Source organism: Lampris incognitus, chromosome 10, assembly GCF_029633865.1.
Source record: "Lampris incognitus isolate fLamInc1 chromosome 10, fLamInc1.hap2, whole genome shotgun sequence".
Classification (NCBI taxonomy): Eukaryota; Metazoa; Chordata; class Actinopteri; order Lampriformes; family Lampridae; genus Lampris; species Lampris incognitus.
Genome location: NC_079220.1, coordinates 8,619,351 through 8,641,537, shown reverse-complemented (window position 1 = coordinate 8,641,537; position 22,187 = coordinate 8,619,351). Strand labels below are relative to the sequence as shown.

General features: G+C 45.7%; 2 protein-coding genes across 5 annotated transcripts in view; one reads left to right on the top strand and one right to left on the bottom strand.

Moving 5' to 3' along the window:
• Positions 1-6,360, bottom strand: part of nudt9 (nudix (nucleoside diphosphate linked moiety X)-type motif 9) — a 14,272-nt gene extending 7,912 nt beyond the window's left edge. The window contains exon 1 of one of the 4 annotated variants that reach the window (XM_056288215.1): positions 6,347-6,360. Coding sequence is in view for 2 of the 4 variants with exons in the window: in XM_056288214.1 (XP_056144189.1) it covers positions 1,021-1,112 (92 nt within the window). In the remaining 2 variants the exon portion in view is untranslated. Of the gene's footprint in view, positions 1-1,020; positions 1,159-6,346 lie in introns of those variants that run through there. The other 3 variants (XM_056288216.1, XM_056288214.1, XM_056288213.1) reach the window with 3 other exon arrangements.
• mapk3 (mitogen-activated protein kinase 3) lies at positions 5,343-22,187 on the top strand. Its single transcript, XM_056288212.1, has 9 exons — positions 5,343-5,820; positions 7,516-7,698; positions 10,154-10,343; positions 13,760-13,876; positions 13,988-14,102; positions 14,414-14,545; positions 16,023-16,132; positions 17,134-17,260; positions 18,197-22,187. The coding sequence occupies exons 1-8, from the start codon at positions 5,612-5,614 to the stop codon at positions 17,251-17,253; spliced, it is 1,176 nt and encodes a 391-aa protein (XP_056144187.1). The 5' UTR covers positions 5,343-5,611; the 3' UTR covers positions 17,254-17,260; positions 18,197-22,187.

Sequence of the window (22,187 nt, the reverse complement as noted above, 5' to 3'; positions counted from 1 at the left end):
AAAGTCAAATGAATAAAAAGTCCATTTAAAAGGTTCAGAATCAGCAAGAGAATGAAATTTAAAAAAAAATAAAAGTGCATATAAGATAATAAAAGTGAAATATCACAACAAAGGGATGAATGTGAAAAAAAAATACGAACAAAAAAGAATTAAGTGAATGGTATTAAAAAGGTGTTTTAAGCTTTCCGCTGAACTCGCCTTTTTGTTGTTGCATACTGCACGTTGCTCAATTTAATGAATTCAGTATTCTGAAAGCATTCTCTTCCACATTCACATTTTGGTGGTACAGATTCTCACAAGCTAGATCTACCCCAAACTAAAGAACATGCAATCAGCAGAACATCTACACATATCATACTATTTATTAACGATAAAGCTTGCTTGAAATGTATCTGCCTTGCATTGTATCGCAGAGTAACAATGGTTTTCTACTGCTGTCTGAGTAAAAATAAAAAAGGCAGTATAAATAACGTACTTCATCTGAAATGGAATTGGATTCCCATCCATACTAAGCAATGCCTTTGTGAACTGGGGCGTATTGTCCTCTAATCCCTTTGTTTTTGTTTTTTACATTTATTTATTCAAACATCGACAGGTTTACAATTCATGACAGATTTGAACTTGCCTATCTGAGATCTTTAAAGCCTAGTCCTGATAGTCTAGTCCTGATGGTCTAGTCCTGATAGCCTAGTCCTGATAGTCTAGTCCTCATAGCCTAGTCCTGATAGTCTAGTCCTGACAGCCTAGTCCTGATAGCCTAGTCCTGACAGTCTAGTCCTGATAGTCTAGTCCTGATAGCCTAGTCCTGATAGCCTAGTTCTGATAGTCTAGTCCTGATAGCCTAGTTCTGGTAGCCTAGTCCTGATAGCCTAGTCCTGAATTTCGGGGCAAAGCTGAAGCTTTGGCTTGAGTTCCACATTACTGTCAATCACAACGAGGATGGCAGCCCCCGCAAAAGCACGAAGTTGCCCGTTTATAAATCAATATTCGTTGTAAATGTACACTCAGCTCCACATGTACCTTATTCCTGATACGGAACCGGTATGGGGTAGTCCACAAATCGTAAGCACTAAACGAATCGATCCGAGCCAGTGTCGGCCGAACCGTGTCATCCCTGAGCTGAAAGCCCTGCACGATCACAACACAGCGAGGCGGCGCAGCGCAACCCGGAAGTGGGGTGGCGCCGCCTCGGTGACGTCACCGCAGAAGGGCGTGTTCCGGTCCGCGCGTTGAGCTGAGCAGCAAACCCGAACCGGGGGGGGGGAGGTGGCTGCGGTGTTGCAACGGCCCAACGAACATGCTGGACAGTATGGAGCAACCTTAACGAACACTTCCGTAAATCCATCGGTTAAAAAAATCAGTTCGTGAAATAAAACCGAGCTTGTGTGAAAAGCGAAAAAAAAAACAAACAACAAATTAAAAAAATGCAAGCCTTAAAATAGGAATGCCAAATTGCATTCGTTTCCCCCCCCCCCATCTATTTGTTAGTCTGATTTTTTTGGGGTGGGGGGTGGGGGGCAAAATGCGGAAAGCCCCGACCATCACCGCTGCCCGTTGGCAACAAATCCGGCGGCGGACTGACACCTTCCAACTCCTCCCACTTCAATCGCCAGGGTCAGGTTAGGGCAGTGTTTCTCAACCGGGGGTCCGCGGACCCCCTAGTGGTCCGTGGTGTAATTGCAAGGGGTCCGTGAAAATAAAATATCTTTAAAAAAAAGATCCTATGACATTTATAGAAATGGGATTGTTTTACTCAAATGTGACTGAGACCTTTATCTACCTAAACTATAAAGGGTAACAGGACTTTTTTCTCTAATTACATCTGTTTCACAAGTGTAATTTATTGTATTTTAATAAGAGATCTCGCTCCCGTTTGCATTGTTAAAAGTTACTGCATAAAAATCCTGTTGTTACATATATCTGAAAGTTACTGAATACATATTCTGTTCTGTTACATATATCTGAAAGTTACTGAATACATATTCTGTTTTGTTACATATATCTGAAAGTTACTGAATACATATTCTGTTTTGTTACATATATCTGAAAGTTACTGCATAAGAATTCTGTTTTGTTACATATATCTAAGTTACAACTGAAAGCTCTTATTTTTGCCCCAAAGAGTGAATAAATGCTATAATGCAATTTAAAATGCAGTTTCTACTGTTTCTATCGAATTGCAACCCCCCCTCCCCCAAGATCAGGTGGAGGGGTCCTCAGGGTAGATCAAAAATACGCAGGGGGTCCAGGACCCCAAAAAGGTGGAGAACCACTGGGTTAGGGTTAGGGTGGTGAGTGGGAAGGTTGTGGAGGAGGTGGGGGAGGAGTTTGAGGTGCCTCCAGTCCGCCGCCCGATCCCTCGCCCGTCTGGGACCTGCACAAACCGCTGTGTAGTTGCTCTGGTTCCGTGCAAGTGCATTGTCGTTCTCATGGCGAACTCGTTGTGAGTCTTTGCAAACCAAAAGTGGACAGCTGTCAGTCAGTGCGCTTCCACCGGACCAGCACCTACCGCGGTTCTTGCCCGTCCCAAACGGGCCTGGACATAGCCACACCTCTCCCCCTTTGATGGCAGTCGATTTCTGCTTGTCTGGGGTTTAGGGGCGAAAGAAATGTTCCTTCTGGGCACGTTTTTAGTAAAAACCTGTTTGCCACTCGTGGTTTGGCGTGGGCGCGGAATATCACAATTATTGGCGCTTCAAGGGAGGGGAGGTGCAGGCCAGAGCTTCAAGGGAAAATAACAACCGACTCCAAAATAAAATCGCTGCGCACTATTGTGACGTCACACTTCTCGCTGGCATAGGAGCAAGAGGGCCTCGCGAGAAACCTTTAACCTGCGTCCAAAGTTGCGATCCGTAATTGCTGCGGGAGAAACTTTACAAGTAGGCGACAAACGCTCAAATGCACAACCCCAAAGAGAGGAAAAAAAGCTGGGTAGCACTTTAGTATGGGGAACATAGTCTAAGGAAAAAAACTTAATTACTAGTGAATTAGTAATGATCAAGATGCCACTTCAGTATGGGGAACATAGTCTAAGGAACAAAAACTTAATTACTAGTGAATTAGCAATGATCAAGATGTCACTTTAGTATGGGGAACATAGTCTAAGGAACAAAAACGTAATTACTAGTGAATTAGTAATGATCAAGATGTCACTTTAGTATGGGGAACATATTCTAAGTAACAAACACTTAATTACTAGTGAATTAGTAATGATCAAGATGTCCCTTTAGTATGGGGAACATATTCTAAGTAACAAACACTTAATTACTAGTGAATTAGTAATGATCAAGATGCCACTTTAGTATGGGGAACATATTCTAAGGAAAAATACTTAATTACTAGTGAATAAGTAATGATCAAGGTGTCACTTTAGTATGGGGAACATATTCTAAGGAACAAAAACTTAATTACTAGTGAATTAGTAATGATCAAGGTGTCACTTTAGTATGGGGAACATATTCTAAGGAACAAAAACTTAATTACTAGTGAATTAGTAATGATCAAGATGTCACTTTAGTATGGGGAACATATTCTAAGTAACAAAAACTTAATTACTAGTGAATTAGTAAGGATCAAGGTGTCACTTCAGTATGGGGAACATATGCTAAGTAACAAAAACTTAATTACTAGTGAATTAGTAAGGATCAAGGTGTCACTTTAGTATGGGGAACATATTCTAAGTAACAAAAACTTAATTACTAGTGAATTAATAATGATCAAGGTGTCACTTTAGTATAGGGAACATATTCTAAGTAACAAAAACTTAATTACTAGTGAATTAGTAATGATCAAGGTGTCACTTTAGTATGGGGAACATATTCTAAGGAACAAAAACTTAATTACTAGTGAATTAGTAATGATCAAGGTGTCACTTTAGTATGGGGAACATATTCTAAGGAACAAAAACTTAATTACTAGTGAATTAGTAATGATCAAGGTGACACTTTAGTATGGGGAACATATTCTAAGGAACAAAAACTTAATTACTAGGGAATTAGTAATGATCAAGATGTCACTTTAGTATGGGGAACATATTCTAAGTAACAAAAACTTAATTACTAGTGAATTAGTAATGATCAAGGTGTCACTTTAGTGTGGGGAACATAGTCTAAGGAAAAACCTTAATTACTAGTGAATTAGTAATGATCAAGGTGTCACTTTAGTGTGGGGAACATAGTCTAAGGAACAAAAACTTAATTACTAGTGAATTAGTAATGATCAAGATGTCACTTTAGTATGGGGAACATATTCTAAGTAACAAAAACTTAATTACTAGTGAATTAGTAATGATCAAGGTGTCACTTTAGTATGGGGAACATAGTCTAAGGAACAAAAACTTAATTACTAGTGAATTAGTAATGATCAAGGTGTCACTTTAGTATGGGGAACATATTCTAAGGAACAAAAACTTAATTACTAGTGAATTAGTAAGGATCAAGGTGTCACTTTAGTATGGGGAACATATTCTAAGGAACAAAAACTTAATTACTAGTGAATTAGTAAGGATCAAGGTGTCACTTCAGTATGGGGAACATATGCTAAGGAAAAAGACTTAATTACTAGTGAATTAGTAATGATCAAGGTGTCACTTTAGTATGGGGAACATATTCTAAGTAACAAAAACTTCATTTACATTAATTTAACACTATGAACACTTGTAGTTTTGTGTGTTGTTATGTAAGAACAGAGCATATTCATTAAGTGCTAGAAAGGGAGAATAACTCTTCTTGTGGTACTACCACCTTATAAAGGCCATACTAAGCAAAGCATATTGAGATGGTTCTACTAATAAGCAATACTTCTGAGGTCATAGAGGGACAACTCATAGTTAATGGCTTACTGGTGGTATAATAAGGCCATGCAGAATAAGGCCTTTCATAAGGACCAATTAAGGGCCAACATTGTTGCTAAGTTGCATGCTAATAAGCACCTAATTCATGGCGCATATGTCCCCCATGCTAAAGCGTTGGCGAAAGCTGCGATTCAAACACGACACCGGAAACTCGGGCTCCGCTGTAGGCAAATGAAGCGCCGGGGTGGCGAAGAGGCGACTCGGCCGCGGCGGCGGCGGCGGCGGCGTCGTCGCGCAAACGCCAAAATAACGCTACGACGCCGCGCAGCAGATTTCGGCACGCCCACTCGCCGCGAACCGGCGCGCTCGTTTCGCCCGCCGCGGCGGGTTTTCGCTCGCTCGGCCGGCGCTCCTTCGATGAACCGCACCGAGCCCCGCCCCCCCGAGGCTCCGCCCGGCTCGGCTACCCCGGTGCGCAAAACGAGCGCGCTCGGCGTTACCGTAGTTTGGCAAGCGCATTTTTACTCCCCATCCGCGTTTACTCTCCGTCCGCACGAAAGCCCCACTGTACTGCACCCTCGTAGCGGAGAGGGGGCCCCGGGTCGAGTCGCTTTCACGTCGTCCGCCAAAGAAAGAAAAAAAACCCTCAACCCGTTTCCGTCTAACCGTCGATCGGCGTCGGGCGCGCAAGAACTACGGCGGGCTTACGCGGCTGAGAGCTATTGACAGCGGGGGGAGAGAGAGAGAGAGAGAGAGAGAGAGAGAGAGAGAGAGAGAGAGAGAGAGAGAGAGAAAAGGGAGTCGTTTGGAGACCGAAGCATGGCGGATTCGAGCAGCGCTGCGGCGGTCGGAGCCGCAGACTCCAACAGCGGTCCCGCCGGGGTCGCCGGCACCGTCGCGCACGACGGATCGACCGGAGCCGCGGGGTCCAAGACCGGGTCGGAGCTGGTCAAGGGGCAGGTTTTTGACGTGGGCCCCCGCTACACGAACCTCAACTACATCGGAGAAGGAGCGTACGGAATGGTTTGGTGAGAGCGCCCCCCCCCCACACACACACACACCTCCTCCTCCTCCTCCCCAACCCGTCTGTCATTTGTATCAACACGGACAAGAGCTTTGCTAGCTAGCGCTGTTGTGTCGTCAGACCTTGCTCAGCTAGCTAGCTAACGGCTAACGGCGTGAAGCAGATACGGGTCACGACGCGTGCCCGTCGTTAACTGGCGTGACCGATCAAAATCGAGGCGAGGCCGGCCTGCCCGTGCAGCGCTGCGCTGTGTTGTTGTGTTGCGCTGTGTTGCGTTGTGTTGCGCTGTGTTATGTTTCGTTGTGTTATGCTGTGTTGCGTTATGCTGTGTTGTGTTATGTTGTGTTGTGCTGTGTTGTGTTGTGCTCAGCAGGTTGGTGTGTGTTAGCGGCCACTAGCCACAGGCGTGGCTGTGAGCTGATGAGAACATACAGGAAACCGGAGCGGGGCGATTGCGCATGATCATCTAGAGGGGGGGGGGGAAATCGCATTGCAATGGCACATTACACCACGAAACTTGGTTATCTTACGTTACCAGTTTCCGTCCCCGCTTCCTCGTTGTCTCCTCCAAACTTGGTGCCCCCCCGCCGCACCCCCCCGCACGGGCTGCAACTAGGATCGGCCACCTTTTGGCGAGGCCGTTGCGCGTGTGGAGCTTTCACAGAACGTGTTGTGGGCACGTCCGTTGCCGTTGCCCCGCATCCCCAAGCGTGATGCTGTTGCGTTGGGCCGAGGTGAATGCGACTGAATGCAATACACACAGGCGCGGATCTACGGGGTGGCAACGGGGGGGGGGGGTGGGGTGGCAGCTGCCACCTCCGGGACCCAGTCTTCGCCACCCCGTTTATAAATCAGATAATGTGTATTGTACGTACACGCGCGGTGAAGGTCAACGAGACCCGCACCGAACTCATCTCAAACAGCGGACAACGAAATACCAGAGGTGGGGAAAAACCCGGTCCAGAAAGTAAAAACCCCGAACCGTGTCTTTACTCCACCCATGTACTAAACCGTCAGACTGCACTGACTAGTTTCCCAAAACAGCTGGTTTAATACGTGGATGGAGTGAAGACACGGTTAGGGTTTTTACTTTCTGGACTGGGTTTTTCCACCTCTGCGAAAACACATTCGATGAAATCCCGAGTTTTGAACAATAATACGTCTAGAATAATGTCCATTGCCGCCCCTCCTCGAACCTCATGCCACCCCTTTGCCACCCCCATGAAAAAAATCTCTAGATCCGCCACTGAATACACATGACTATTATCAGCTGGAGATCTGGATTCTCGGAGGTGGCTTATTTGGGTGGGTGGAAGAACTGGGGTAATACGTGTGAGGCATTTCCTGTTTGCAGATGCTAGGTGACATGGCACCCAGTTCTTAAGAGAGGGCTCAAAAGTAAGTTCCCAGAACTGCTCCCGTCCTCAGCTGCTCCCACGGCTGTCTCGTATTCATCAAAGCGGCGGTGCACCTTGCTGCTCGGCTCGCAGTTAGTCCACGGCATCTCAGCAAAGACCCAAAAGTTGCAGCTACCCTTCCTTATTCGATTAACTATTTGTAATTTTGTCATCTTTTTATTTTACAATGAGTCATCGTTTATTTATAACCCACTATCAGCTAAATTTCAGATACAGAGTATCCCCTGTGTATGGACGCTTGAGCTGCATTTTATACTCCTTTCCACTCCCACCCTATCCAGCTCTGCCCTGGACAACATGACGAACCAGCGTGTAGCCATCAAGAAGATAAGCCCATTTGAGCACCAGACATACTGCCAGCGCACACTTAGGGAGATCAAGATCCTGTTGCGCTTCCACCATGAGAACATCATCGGCATCAACGACATCCTTCGGGCACGGCGCATTGAGTGCATGAGGGATGTGTATCCTTTTACCTCTCCCAAGGAGGGTGTGTTTGTGTGTGTATGTCTGAGTGTCGGTCGTGCTTCAGCCTCTGTAGTTGTGTGTCTATGTGCAAGTGCACATTTTTGTGAGTGGAATACACTTTTACATGACGGGGTGTTTCATGGTAATTGGTATCAATTACCAATTATTAAATAAATTATCAGTCGCTATCGTGGTATCAGTTTTGCCCCAAATTTAGTCTGAAGTGAGACGGTTTTGCAAACAATGGCTGAGATTTTATTCAGATCTCCCCTAGCTGAAAACATTGCAGGCAAGATCTATATCGCATTGCGGTGTGACTGACAAAGCTCTACTTTCATGAAAGCTTGATTCGAAACACACTTGCCTGTACTGCCTAACTGAAGACAAAACGAGTTGCTTTTCTGATGCTATTCTCTGACTCAAATATAAATTGTTGACGTGTCAATTTTGTAGAGAAATGTAAGCTCATACACTAAAGTGAGATTCTCACAGTGGTATATGGCCAGCAACACGCTACTGGATGTTTGGGCTTTATATGTTGGATGTGAGATGATACATGGGCTGGGATGCTGTATGAGCTTTGAGTGCTTACTCAGTCTTGCTGAGTGCGTACTTCAAAACTTTGTACATAGTGAGTCAAAGTCTGTAGCCCATGCACAGCACCAGTTTCAGCACCCAAATGATCTTATTGTGAGGTTCTCTTCAACCTTTTTGTATTTGTGTGTGTATCTGTGAGAATTCAGCCGCGATTGTCCCTTTGTTAATCTGAGGCGGTACAGAGTACACTGAACGTAGAGGTAAACTTGAACATCTGAACGAGTGCCCGATTTGGTTATCCATCTTGGAATCGCCAAGCTCCTGCTACAGAGCTTTTTTCATTATTTTAGGAAATAACCTTAAAAGGAACCAAAAAATGCTTGAAGTTATCTTTAAGCGATGGAAAATGGACATAAAATTGTTTCGAGAGGATGGTGATGATGCATCATTTTGAATAAAATTTATAAAAACTGTTTTTTTTTTGTTTTTTTTTTTACTTCTGCATAGTCATAGAGATTTAATTGTCATATTATATTCAAGTTTAACACTTACCAGTAAGAAATGTTGTTGTCAATCATTTATAATCAATAACGTCAACTATCCTGGCCGTGTTCATCGGAGCTCTGCTAAACTCTGGACCACTATGCTTACATAACGCCTATTATAATGAGGTCTGGCGACATGTGATTCACTCTCGGTTCGCTCTTATCGTACAGCCATATGATTCAGACCACTTTCTTGCAGGCCAAAGGCCCATCCTCGAGAAGTTTAACATCGGAGTATGTTTGCAAATGTCGGCTAGACAATACCAAACAAGTGACTATCATGGCTAAGTGGTCTTGTGAAACTGGATGTCGGCTCGCTCTTTCTACCCGGCTCTTTCTAAACCAGCCGTAAGTGCGCATATAAGAGGCTTTGTTCGTAACAAACAGATGATTGTGTGCAACGTGTGCCGTGTGTATGCAGGTTTTCTTTATGACTTGACACTCGGTTGCTGATTTAACTGATTAGCAGACCTTCAACCAGGGGAAGTGTGAATGTTTGAAGTAGACTGGTATAGTGTTGACTTGATTTGCAATGAAAAGCTGCATGCACACGGCTCTCCGTGGCAAATGGATACCGCTGCTCTGGAAGCAAGCAGTGGACATTCCTTCTGCAGACAATTTTGATATCTCTGGAAAGAATCATAGGAGAACTAGAAGGGGTACTGATAGTCTCTACAAACCCTTGCCCCGTTAAGAGCCCTGCTTCTTATCGGTGCCGCATACCCAAATAAATTCCATGCAGAACATTTTGGCGTGATACAGCCGCTGCCGGTGTTGGGAGGTTTCGTCGCCCGTGTCGATCGCTTGCACGGCACTACTGCTGTGAGAACTGAGGGCTCGGCTACAAGTGGAGTAGCCCACTAGAATGTGTGCTCGTACTCTTTAAAAGTACAACGAGAATGCACTAGATGGCATTTATTGCTGTCATTATTGCAGTAGACAGGCTCTGAACCCATTTTCACTGCCGTGATGAGAGCGAAAACAAGAGATGGCCGGATTTATGAGGCTTAAGAGTCCCGAGTCATAAAAGGCAATTATGCTTGCTCATAACGTTTAAACTCCTGTATGAGCGTCATGTCTGGTCTGACCAATAAATGTTACTGGACGCCGTCCCACGCTGACCCCGTAGGCCCAGTTTCTAATAAAACGCGGGTATTTTCAGTGACGGAATAGTCTCAATTAGATGCTTCAAGTCCTTATTTTCTTGTAATCGGTATGAGAATAGCAGTAGAGCAGAGTTTTTTTTGGACTTGTATTAATTGTGTAGACTGCTGAAAGTCTCACCAAGTAAGCACAAGTCTGAAATCCTGGTTAGGCTGCACTGCCCCGTTGTTTTTTTTTCCCTTGACCCACGCCCGCCCGCCTCCAGCTACATAGTGCAGACCCTGATGGAGACGGACCTGTACAAGCTGCTGAAGTCCCAGAAGCTGAGCAACGACCACATCTGCTATTTCCTGTACCAGATCCTGCGAGGCCTGAAGTACATCCATTCAGCCAACGTGCTGCACCGTGACCTCAAGCCCTCCAACTTGCTCATCAACACCACCTGCGACCTCAAGGTCAGCTACACCTCCAGACACACACACACTAGCTATTTAACTGTTATCCCCCCTCAATAAGAACATCTTTGCCATAGCTGAGCCAAGTAAGTTATGCAAGTTTTTATACTATAAAGTGTACTTGTCATATTACAGTGTATTTATTTGTTAATTAATTTGGTGGTTTTCAACATGAGTATCGTATCATGAGTTCCCTGTGGGGGTTGTCATGTTATGTAGGCTTGGTTAAAAAGGTTCACAGAGTGCATGGAAAGTTGTTGCTGCTTGTCGACAAAAACATTTTTTTTTTTACCAGAACTGAACTTCTTGCAGTAGCTTAGTGTGCATACCAACTTGAAAAGGTAATCAAAACTCATCATTTGTTGACAAAAGTTGATTCTGGGAATCCACCCTTGCAACAACTTAAGGTCGCTGTTATTTGGACAGTTTCACAACAAGAATGCAACGCACCATTGTGTTACTCAAGAGTGTCCGTTCTGAAAGTTAACACAGATCTAAACTCAAATTAACACAAACATGCCTCCGGGTGGCGTGGCGGTCTATTCCGAATAGACCAGGTATCACAAGATGCGAACAGGTATCACAAGATGCGAACAGAATCTCAGGAATATTGTACACGGGCGGTGGATTGAGCTCGGTATCGGTAAGGCCTTGCATTGGAAAACAGGTCGTTTGCAGTATGGAGGTGCAGAGAGACACTCACAACTTGCACAGCACTGGGAGCCTTTATTAGGCAGCTGTGGCAAACAGCCGACTCTCGTTTCCAGGAATTCTCCATTGGGGAATCAGTTGATGGTGGCAGTTATGGATGTTACCCGGGATGCTCTTCTGCATATAATACGTTGGTTCAATTCCAAACACTGTCTTTTAAGTGGTCGGTGCTTCAACAAAACTACAATTGGGTTACAGTCAGTTTGCCATTAATCGTCTGTGCAGCAGCCCCACAAGCTTTGTAAGCTGGACTTACTGGACCCATTTGTGTATTTAGGGATTCCCCCCCCCTGCAAAACAGCCTCATAAGAAATACAAACAATGCTTTTCTTTTCAAAGGCATCTTATTTCCAGATGGAGCCTCATGTACTGCACAGTATGTAAGTGTTAACATCTCGCCATGGACGGCAAAGCTCTTGTTCTCACCGAACCGTGCCGGGAAGTGACTGGACAATGTTCACCACAATGCAATTTCCACTGTCGGGAATTGCGTCGACATTGCCACACAACCATTTTCCACTTACTACGGTCCAGCTGTTAATAGCCGTGCCTGGTCTTGTTGTCCTGATGATGTCACCGTTTCGCAATCCTCGTCTTGTATTCTTTTGGAGGTAGTTTTTTCTTGATGATATATCCTATGTGTGTGTGTGGGGGGGGGAGGGGGGTGTTATCTTGATATTAAGCAGCACCCAACTGAGGTTACGCCACTAGTTTCTAGGAAAGCCATGGCTGGACAGGATTTGTTCTCATATGTCGCAGTTATTTTGATGAGGTGATTTGTCTTGAACTAAATAAAAACGGTCAGGCGTGCCTTTTCTCTTTTTGGCTGAACATGTAAGGGTAAGTATTTTAGTATGTATGGAGTAGCCAACCGTCAGTCCTTGGATTAGTTTCATCACGTGTGCGGGGTGAAGAATGCAGGCGATAACTACATGGCTTCGTAATGCGTTCTGTCCTCCAGAAATAAATAAATGTTATTTTGCAGCGGCCCCCTTGAACCCCTGCCCCGGGCTCCATGTTGCTGGTCAGAATGTAAATAGAAGAATATGGAGAATGTATCCCTATAATTGTGGGTTTGATCAAATTAATCACAGACTTTCCGACATGAAGTTGGACATCTGTTTCAGACTTCTTCATCTTGTTTGTTTTTAACTCTGCTAGTGGATTGATGATAATGTCGAGCCGGAAGGAGATGGAAGCTTTTCCCAATTTGCACAGTTGCCTGGACTCCAGTTGGACAGCATTTGAAACTTAACTGCATTAAGTTCAATATAGATTCAATAAACTTTTTGCTAATGCAGAATAATGCCTACAGTATATCGCACATAAGATGTCTGCTAGCAAACAGTGACATGGTTGAGCCCCTACAGTATTCATCCCTACACCTTATTTATTCTGGTTCCATGTAACATTCATGTGACAACATTATTATTATTTTTATTTTGGATTTTTCCCCGTTTTTCAACCAGGACACACAACAGAACACACAACAACCAGAACACACAACAACCACACCGGCTTCCCACCTGCAGACACGACCAGTTGTCTGTAGGGACGCCCGACCAAGCTGGAGGTAACACAGGGATTTGAACCAGCGATCCCCGTGTTGGTATGCAATGGAATAGACCACCACGCTACCCGGACGCCAAAGCCTTCTGTTATAGACTGTGTGGGCAAGTAGCCTGGGAACACAACAAACGACTCATCCGGGGAGAGCTGCAGACTACCACATGCCTCCTCCAATACATGTGGAGTCGCCAGCCGCTTCTTTTCAACTGGCAGTGAGGAGTTTTGCCAGGGGGGTGTAGCATGTGGGAGGATCACGCTATTCCCCCTCCCTCCCGAACAGGCGCCCCGACCGACCAGAGGAGGTGCTAGTGCAGTGACCAGGACACATAGCCACACCCGGCTTCCCACCCGCAGACATAGCCAATTGTGTCTGTAGGGATGCCCAACCAAGCCAGAGGTAACACGGGGATTCGAACCAGTGATCCCCGAAGGCGGTGCTTTTATACATGTTGATTTGTTATCTGGAACATAACCTGCTCCGGAGCAGGTTAAGGGTGCAGCATAAGTTGCCACTGCGATGTACCCCGGTAAAAAGTGAACCCCCGTCGTGACACTGAAGACCCAGGGTTACACCTAAACTTGCCTCACTAACCCCAAATCCTGTTTCGTAGTATAGGTCTCTGAATAGTTCTACCTTATTTGATTATTAAACTTCAGTTTGCTATTGCAGATTGCTTTATCGCTTGCTAACAACCTGTCCACCGGCCCTGGACAAAGAAGCATAAACATTATCAACCAAAATATTTTACTTGTTAACGGTGACGTTACACAGCACTGCACTTGCCGATAATAACAAAAGCCCTTCAGAATGGTGCCAAAAGCGGTGCACTCCGAGAATGACCTTCTTATTCCTTCATGCCTGCCCAGCGACAAGCGTGAGCATTTATGGAACTGTGAGAGCTCCGAGTACAGATGTGAGGAAGTAGTTTTCAAAAAGAAATTTGGCCTACCGGTTGTGTGATTGCAACAAGCAGAGTCTTCCAGCGGGCACGAAAGACTCCAAAGAGCTCAGATCCATGTAAGATTATGCTTTCAGAAAGAGGACCGAGATTGGGAAGGCTAAATTGGCCGTCTCACATGGACTCCACCAGTTGTCAGATTGATGTTCACAACTCAGCCTTTTATTTTCTTATCAGATCTGTGACTTTGGCCTGGCGCGGATAGCTGACCCTGAGCATGACCACACGGGATTCCTGACTGAATATGTGGCCACACGCTGGTACAGGGCTCCCGAAATCATGCTTAACTCCAAGGTAGGTGTGTGTATGTGTATTATCATGTGTGAATATGGGTTGAGGTAAGTTTAAGCGTCCGACTGGAAACTGTTTGTTGTTTGTTTTCAACTGTGTCTGTTTGTGTCTCAGGGCTACTCCAAGTCCATTGACATCTGGTCAGTTGGCTGCATCCTGGCTGAAATGCTGTCCAACAGGCCTATCTTCCCTGGGAAACACTACTTGGACCAACTCAATCACATACTTGGTAAGATACACAAGATTGGAAGTGAAAAAGTTTCAGAACGTCGTATCCTTACAAGGAGACGTTGATTGGTTGATAGTATTCAGAGAGCTTGATGAAGAAACTCATTTTATTACTAGTGGGGAAAATTCCATGGGGTTCATTCTAGCTAGAATATACTTCTTTTTGTAATATATACTTCTACTTAATAAAATAAATTTTTAAGAATCAGGGGCTTGGCCAACACCTTCTCTGCTGATCCAGTAGTTAAATAGCCCTAATGAACGGTGTTGCTTCTTAGAAATGGAGGCTGATTTGTTTTCCCTGCTTTGCAGGTATCTTGGGCTCTCCCTCCCAAGATGATCTTAACTGCATCATCAATATGAAGGCCCGAAACTACCTGCAATCTCTGCCTGAAAAACCCAAGATCCCCTGGGATAAACTCTTCCCCAAGGCAGATGCAAAAGGTATGTGAAAACGCAATCACATTTCACCTCAAGATGCAGAATTATACTGACTGTGCTTGTTTGCATGCACATGAATTTGTCTTGGCAGCATTGTCACAGGAGCATCTCCAACTGTGCACGTGGCGGTATCCAAGTTCAAACTAGCACAAAAAACAAATGCACAACAGAACCTTGCATTTCATGGAAAGAGGGACACAGAATGTAACGGCCATTCTGTGGACACACAAAAAAAGCATTCTGTGTCCACTCAGGCATCATATGCCATAGGTTGAAACCCCAAATTACCATCCATCCATTATCCAAGCCGCTTGTCCAAAGTTGGGTCGCGGGGATGCTGGAGCCTTTCCCAACATTCATAGGGCGGCACGTGGGGAGACACCCTGGACAGGCCACCAGTTCATCACAGGGCCAACACATTCACGCCTAGAGACAATTTAGTATGACTGATTCACCTGACCTACATGTCTTTGGAATGTGGGAGAAAACTGGCGCACCCGGAGGAAACCCACGCGGACATGGGGAAAACATGCAAACTCCACACAGGATGACCTGGGACGAGCCCCAAGGATGGACAACCGTGGGTTTCGAACCCAGGACCTTCTTGCTGTGAGGCGACTGTGCTAACCACTGCGCCACCGTGCCGCCCCAAATTACCATCCACTAGTGCAACTGAACATCATGCCATGAGATGGTAGCATTGAGTCAGATGGTAGTGCTAGGAGTTGTTTTTGAGCCTTACGGATCATGGACATAGTTCTTGAGACTAAAGCAGCTTATACTTGTGCAGACCATATAAGTAGCATAAAACGGGCAGGCGGGTGTCTCCCCGCCTTCCGCCCAATGACTTCTGGGATTGGCTACAACATCCTGCGACCCCATTTGGGACAAGCAGCTTGGATAATGGATGGATGGATGGAAAATGGCACCAACCACAAAATGTAATGATTAAAAGGATAGCCCCCAAAGTAACAGTTATGGGATTAGTCGGTTTTATCAGGGGAAGGGATTCGGCAAATTTTTCCAGAGATTGCAAAGCGTGTACATCAGAGTCTTTGGATACTTGGTTGAGTATGACAGTGACTCCTGGGAACAAACTGTTGACATTTGCTATATTCAACCAGCACATGCTATACACCTAATTCTCATTATTATTGTGTCCTTTTACCGTGTAGTCCCGACTGAGTATAAAATGTGTAGTGGTAGCTCTGAACATGAACTGACAGGATGAAAGAATGTTGAACTCAGCTGGCACTGTCTGTGACTGGATTGATGGTAATAGATAGTACCATCCCCTTATAATCTTAAGTCACTCAGTAAAGAAATAAACGGGGTATTAAAAAAAACTCGAGTCATCTGTATTGACTTGTTCAGCGACTTCTTTTTTTACGACTTCTTAATTGTTTTGAAGAAAAAAGTTTCGATACTGCTGTGCAGACCAAAACCTTAACTAATGGAGGTTTTGATTTATCCCAACAAGCTCTGGACCTACTTGGCCGCATGTTGACTTTTAACCCCATCAAGCGTATCAGCGTGGAGGAAGCCTTGGCACACCCATACCTGGAACAGTACTATGACCCCACAGATGAGGTATACACACATACTATCACTGGCTGGGGCATGCCTACCTCGTCGTTACAGAAAAGGTTCATAGTTACAAGAAGCCTGTCATATTAATCACGGACAAATTTATTTCACTCATGTATTAGTTATTCCAGCCTTTTGGGTGGTCCGTAAATACTTTCAGTTATTTTGAAGAGAGTGACTGACGAGTGAGTCTTGACATGAACAAGAGGAGGAGGAAAAATTGCAGGCTATTGCCGGATTGTCAGAAGCAAAAAAAAAAAAACCTTTTTGACTGTAATGCCCTTAGCAGGCACTTGGGTATGCATTAACAGACCAGGTTTTGCAAGGGGATTAATTTTAAGAAGAATTTTTAAAGACCCCTCAGGCTACGTCGGCACAGAGCCTAACCTTGGGTCAACGCTAGTTGCGTTGCATAAGCAGATTATCAGCTACGTACACCATCTAACAAGCTGCTGGAGAACCAAAGTATAGCCATTGAAACCAACTGCAAGGTTTTCCATTGAATTCCCAAATCTGAAGTCAGCCAGAACCATTTAAAAGGACTTGCATGTAATTTTAAGGTTTTACTACAGACGAACTAATAGTGGTATGAATGCTGCACTTATCTATTTAATCGGAGAACAGGGGTTATAAATGTAACTACCTTTTAGGGGGTCTTAAACTTATGTTGGTTTCAAAGAGCTTGGGTTTCTTGTCTCATTTGTTGATGTTTTTCCTTGTGTCCTGATCACATCCTAAACATTTCTGTGGACCTTGCAGGCAAAATGAACATGGCTGAAGTTCTTTGCATTCTCCCTCTGGCTAGCGAGGTCCCAGTCCTGACTTTTTCAGTGCATTGATAGAAGTCTAGCATAAGCTGCTGCTGCCTGTTTGGGGTTGACTATCAATCTAAAGCTTGAAGGCGGGGTGCAGAAAGTTGTTAATATGTCTCAATAGATTGCACCAGACTTGGTTTCACCACAGTGACAGTGGTGTGTGTGTGTGTGTGTGTGTTATGTCTGCAGCCGGTAGCAGAGGAGCCCTTTACTTTCACCATGGAGCTCGATGACCTTCCCAAGGAGAAGCTGAAGGAGCTGATCTATGAAGAAACTGCCCGTTTCCAGGCAAACTACCAGGGCTCCTGAGACACAGGTATACCAAACATTCGATTTCCTTAAATTTTGGTGGTGGGCCATTTGAGGTTTTGTTTTGTTTTTTTGTTTTTTTTACGGCACAGGTCTCACGGTCTTAAATGCTGAATACTGCCATACTATATCAGGCTTTAAACACATTTACATATCGAAGAACCTTTTGGATTTTAATATTGCATTGCATTTTGAGACCTTTTAAGTAAGGTCGATGTCGTCAAAAGTCTTGTTATTTTTAAACTAAGAATTTTACTATTGAGCGGCGCAGTGGTTAGCGCGGTCGCCTCACCGCAAGAAGGTCCTGGGTTCGAGCCCTGGGGTAGTCCAGCCTTGGGGGTCGTCCCGGGATCGTCCTCTGTGTGGAGTTTGCATGTTCTCCCCGTGTCCCTGTGGGTTTCCTCCGGGGGCTCCGGTTTCCTCCCACAGTCCAAAGACATGTAGGTCAGGTGAATGGGCCCTACTAAATTGTCCCTAGGTATGAATGTGTGTGGGTGTGTCGGCCCTGTGTGATGGCCTGGTGGCCTGTCCAGGGTGTCTCCCCGCCTGCCGCCCAGTGACTGCTGGGATAGGCTCCAGCATCCCCGTGACCCTGAGAGCAGGATAAGCGGTTCGGATAATGGATGGATGGAATTTTACTGTTGAGTCCTCAAAAATGTGTCTTAGGCCACTAGATGTCAGCCTGTCTCTCCTCAACTTAATCGTTCATTCAATTAACTGGCGGACCTTGTGTGCAATTTCAAAACTGTGGTTGCCCTCAAGTTTTAGAGAACAGCTAACTGATCAGTCATGAGATGCATATTTTGTGGAGCTGTAGCCTTCCACCTCGGAAGTCCAGCTGCTCTGTGTTGATATCACGTATGCCGCAAAAGTCCCACTTGGTAAATATGGCTCAAAGATGCATACTGAGCACCGTTCTGTTTCTCTGTCTGGCACTTTTCAGTTCTGAAGAGGAGTGACGAAGCCACACCGAGGCTCAACGAGAAGACTCCAAATGGCAACGTACTAAAAGAAAAAAAATAAGAAAAAAAATGCATATTCACCAAACCAACAAGAACAGAAACCAAGAAATATGAACATTTAACTGCTAAACTTTCCATTTCTACTGCAAGAGAGCTAAGTTTAACTTTGATTTCTGTGGTTTGGGGTGGGGGTCGGGTTTTTCGGGGAGGGGGCCTGTGTTGTACTCATACTGCTTCCGTCTCCTCCATCCATGTCGGACTGTCGCTATGCTCGTCTCTTCGCTCTATATCAGAACGCCCCGGCCCCTCCGGTCGCCCCCCCCCTTACCCGCTCCTCCCAGCCATGCTCGGACCAAACCTTTTCACCTCTCCAGCGCCCCCTAACTTGCACTGTCTGTCCGCATTCTCCCCTCTCTTCCCGTGCTTTCCACCCCCTCTCGCTGGCCATAGTTTATAAACGTATACTAGTGTATTAACCAACTCTCTTGTCTCGCTCCATGGAATTTAGAGGCTGCAAAAACTGAGGGGTAGGAGGATGAGGGCATGTGGTGGATACGAGTGTGTGTGTGTGTGTGTGTGTGTGTGTGTGTGTGTATACACACGCACAAAAACTTTTTGGGGGGGGTTTCTTAGCTTTTTTTTTTGGCTCATGCTCGATGCAGTTTTTGTTTGTACACCCTTATTTGAACGTTTCTGATCAGTTAGGTCATTATTTGTATGTATTGGGGTTTATATTTGCAAATCAGTTTTGAACACTTTTGATTTTGAGACAGTGTTTTTACATGCGTATTGGCAGGTTTATACATGATTTTTTTTTTTTTTTTTAATCTGTATCATGCTCATGTGAATGCATGCATTCCTGAAATTTTACCAAAGCGGTGGAGCGGTGAGGCGCTGCGCTGGGTACCAACCGAGCAATGGCTGTCAGCTAGTAGGTTTCCGTCATCTTCGCTTAACGGCCGACTGTTGTAAAACACCTCTTCGGTCGCAAACTAGCTGTCGCGGACCACGGCAACTGGCCGAGATGCCTCGGCGAAGATTATCGAACCTCGCAAAGAAACATTAGAGACCTTTGTGCGCCTCTGGGAAGATTTTGTTCCCAGAATTTTGGCGTTTCTTTCGGTAAAACTGTTTGCACAGTGAGTGATATCTGGGGAAAACGGGCCCGTTTGATGGCAGCGGCGTCTCGGCATGATTCCGCCTGTACCGTATTAGCAGCCGTTTTGCACCGGCTCTGCTTCATATCCCCCGTTGCTTGACCACGGACAGTCCCAGCAACCAGGGCGGACGTGCACACAGGCCCAAAGGCTGAGTCTGCAATGGCAACGGAGGCGTCCAGCCGACACGCTCGTCCATGGCGTCTTACAGCAGGTAGGACTGCGTGGACAGGAGCTGTCCGGCAAAACTGCAAGCGGTCTCCAGCGGCGTTAGTATCGTGACCCACAATTGTTGTTGCACTACGGTGACCCCGGGACGCTGGCGTGGGCTAGGACACCCACGATGACCTTGGAATTGTAGAAAAAAGAATCGCGAGTAACAAAGTAGCATTTTAGTCTTTTTCACTTGGCGGCGGGCAACTGCAAGGAGGCGCTGTTACAATCTGTTAAATTCCAGAATAACTCCGATCTGAAAAAGTACAACTCTTGAGAAAAATAGTTTTTATAGCTGCAAAGTAGGCTAATAAAAAAATCTGTAAAGCTAAAATGACCCTCAACGGCTCGCTAAAAAATGCGTGCTGTATTTCCGCTCGGCCCCGCCAGAGGGATGTCCTGCCCCGGGGTGGGGATCAGTTTACTGTTACCTGCCCGAGACGGTACCGCGAGCTGCACAGCCAACCAGTCATCATCGCTTCACGGCTCCGTGTGTCCCACGCTTCTCTCTCTGGACGCGTTCAGCCCTTCCCTGTTTTGTCTGCCCTCCTGTTTTCTGCACAACTCCTTTTTCTCCCCTTCCCTCCCTCCCTTTTCCTCGGCTGTCCGGGAACCTGGGTGGTTTCTTTTACACACTCGAGGTTTTTCTCTCGTTTCGGCCATCAGCGGCGTCTCGAGTGAGATTTTAACCCGAGCGGTGCGGGGCCATGCTTTCGTTTACTAACGGCGGCGCTGATTCCCTTTGTCACCACGTGCGTCACTGTGTCCTGTCTTTGTCTTTCTTCCTGTGACGACTTCGTCCTTGTGTTGTCCCGCTCGTCTCCTTTCTTGGTCATCCCTCGGCTCGGCGTATAAAGACACGTCCACCGGTTTGACTCGTAGAGCGGTCCTTTTGGGGAGGCCCTCGGGGATACGATGGACCCAGGTCTGGGTCGGTTACCCGGCCTAAGCCGGGCCTTCGTTCGTCTGTGTGAGACCTAATTGGCTTTTCCTGGTGTTTTTTTTATTTTTTTTTTAATCTGCATGTGTCTTGCATGGGGTTGTTGAGGGAATCCGAAGTGGAATTTTTGTGTGTACTCTTCATTCATTCACTCATTCATTCATTCAGTCATGCCCCGCCCCCTTCATGCCAGCATTCACGATGCTTTACTCAAAGGGCTGCCCCCCCCCCCCCTCCCCTGTACCGTAGGGATCCAATCCCTTCTGCCTGTCGCCAACACGAGTGGCCACACCATATCACCGACTTCGCTGCCAGTCAGTAGTTCAGTGCGATCCTCCATCTTGTCTCAGGCCCCTGATCCCGCTCGCTTAAAAGTCACCCCCCCCCACCCCCCCTCCATCGTCAGCATCTTCCCACCTTAATCACGGACGACAGCGTCGCGCGGCGGGGAGGAGGGGAAACGTCGCCCGCGCTTCCGCCTTCCCCGCCACGAGCCATCTCTGTGTTCATTTTTTTCCTTTTATTTGCTCTTTTTCTTCTTCTTCTCTCATATCAGATGTCCTGCGCGCTCGTCTATATCACGTTTTGTACGAGTTAACCGTGCCACTTTTTAGAGCGGGCGAGTTTTTCCGACTCGGCCGGGCGGTCCGCGACAGCGAGGCGGCTTCACGCTTGCGTCGTGCCCGTTCTGTCGCCGACGTGCAGCGGGTTTGGGTGGGTGGGTGGGTGGGGTGGGGTGGGGTGGGGGGTGGGGATTCAGGTCCTGTTGATGTACACGTTGCAGATAACCGCATGTGTTGTTTCTACATAGCTAGGGCGCACCCACCCCCCACCCCACCCCCCACCCCCTTATACGTGTGTTCGAATCTGCATGACTGTTGTTCTCTGACCAACTCTGCTCAGCTTTGCCCCAGCCCCCCCCCCCCCACACACACACACACACACCTTTTACTTTTACTTTAGTTTTTCTCTCTCGAACCTCACGCCAGACCAAACATCCTGCGGGGGCAACTGTGGAAAACAACAACAACTGACCGGACCATATTTGCAGTCTCTTTTCAACCAACACACAAGCATACGCATAAACACACACACACACGTGCACATGCTCGGAGCAGCAAGTGTGTGTGTGTGTTGTGTGTGCGTGTGACAATTTGCACTTAAACACACCGTTCACATCCACACAGTATACAAACCCAGAAGCCTGCCTGACGCCAGGCCCGTCTTCATAAATTGTCTTTTTTTTTTTGAAATGGCTGTTCTTATGGCTATTGTTATATTGGCGAGTTGATTGTGTTTTTCTTTTTTTTTACATAAAAGGGAGTTTTAAGTTTTTTTTCTTCTTCTTTTCTTCTTTTTTTTTTAATGATTAGTGCGTTTTTATTCTTGTCTCGTTCTGTAATGGGTGTGATCATAATCGGCAGTGTTTTCAATCTTTCTGGAACTTAAGATTTTTTTTTTGGTTTTTTTTTTGTGTTTTTTTTCCTTTTCTCCTGAGATCTTACGAGCAATTATTATTTTAAAAAAGAAACGAGTAGATTGTCAGAGATATGAGTTATCGAGGGTTATAGTCTGTATATTCTATGGGTATTATTAATTAAACGATTAACAAAAGAAAACAGAATTATATACATATATTAAATAAATTTCCTGATACTGTTA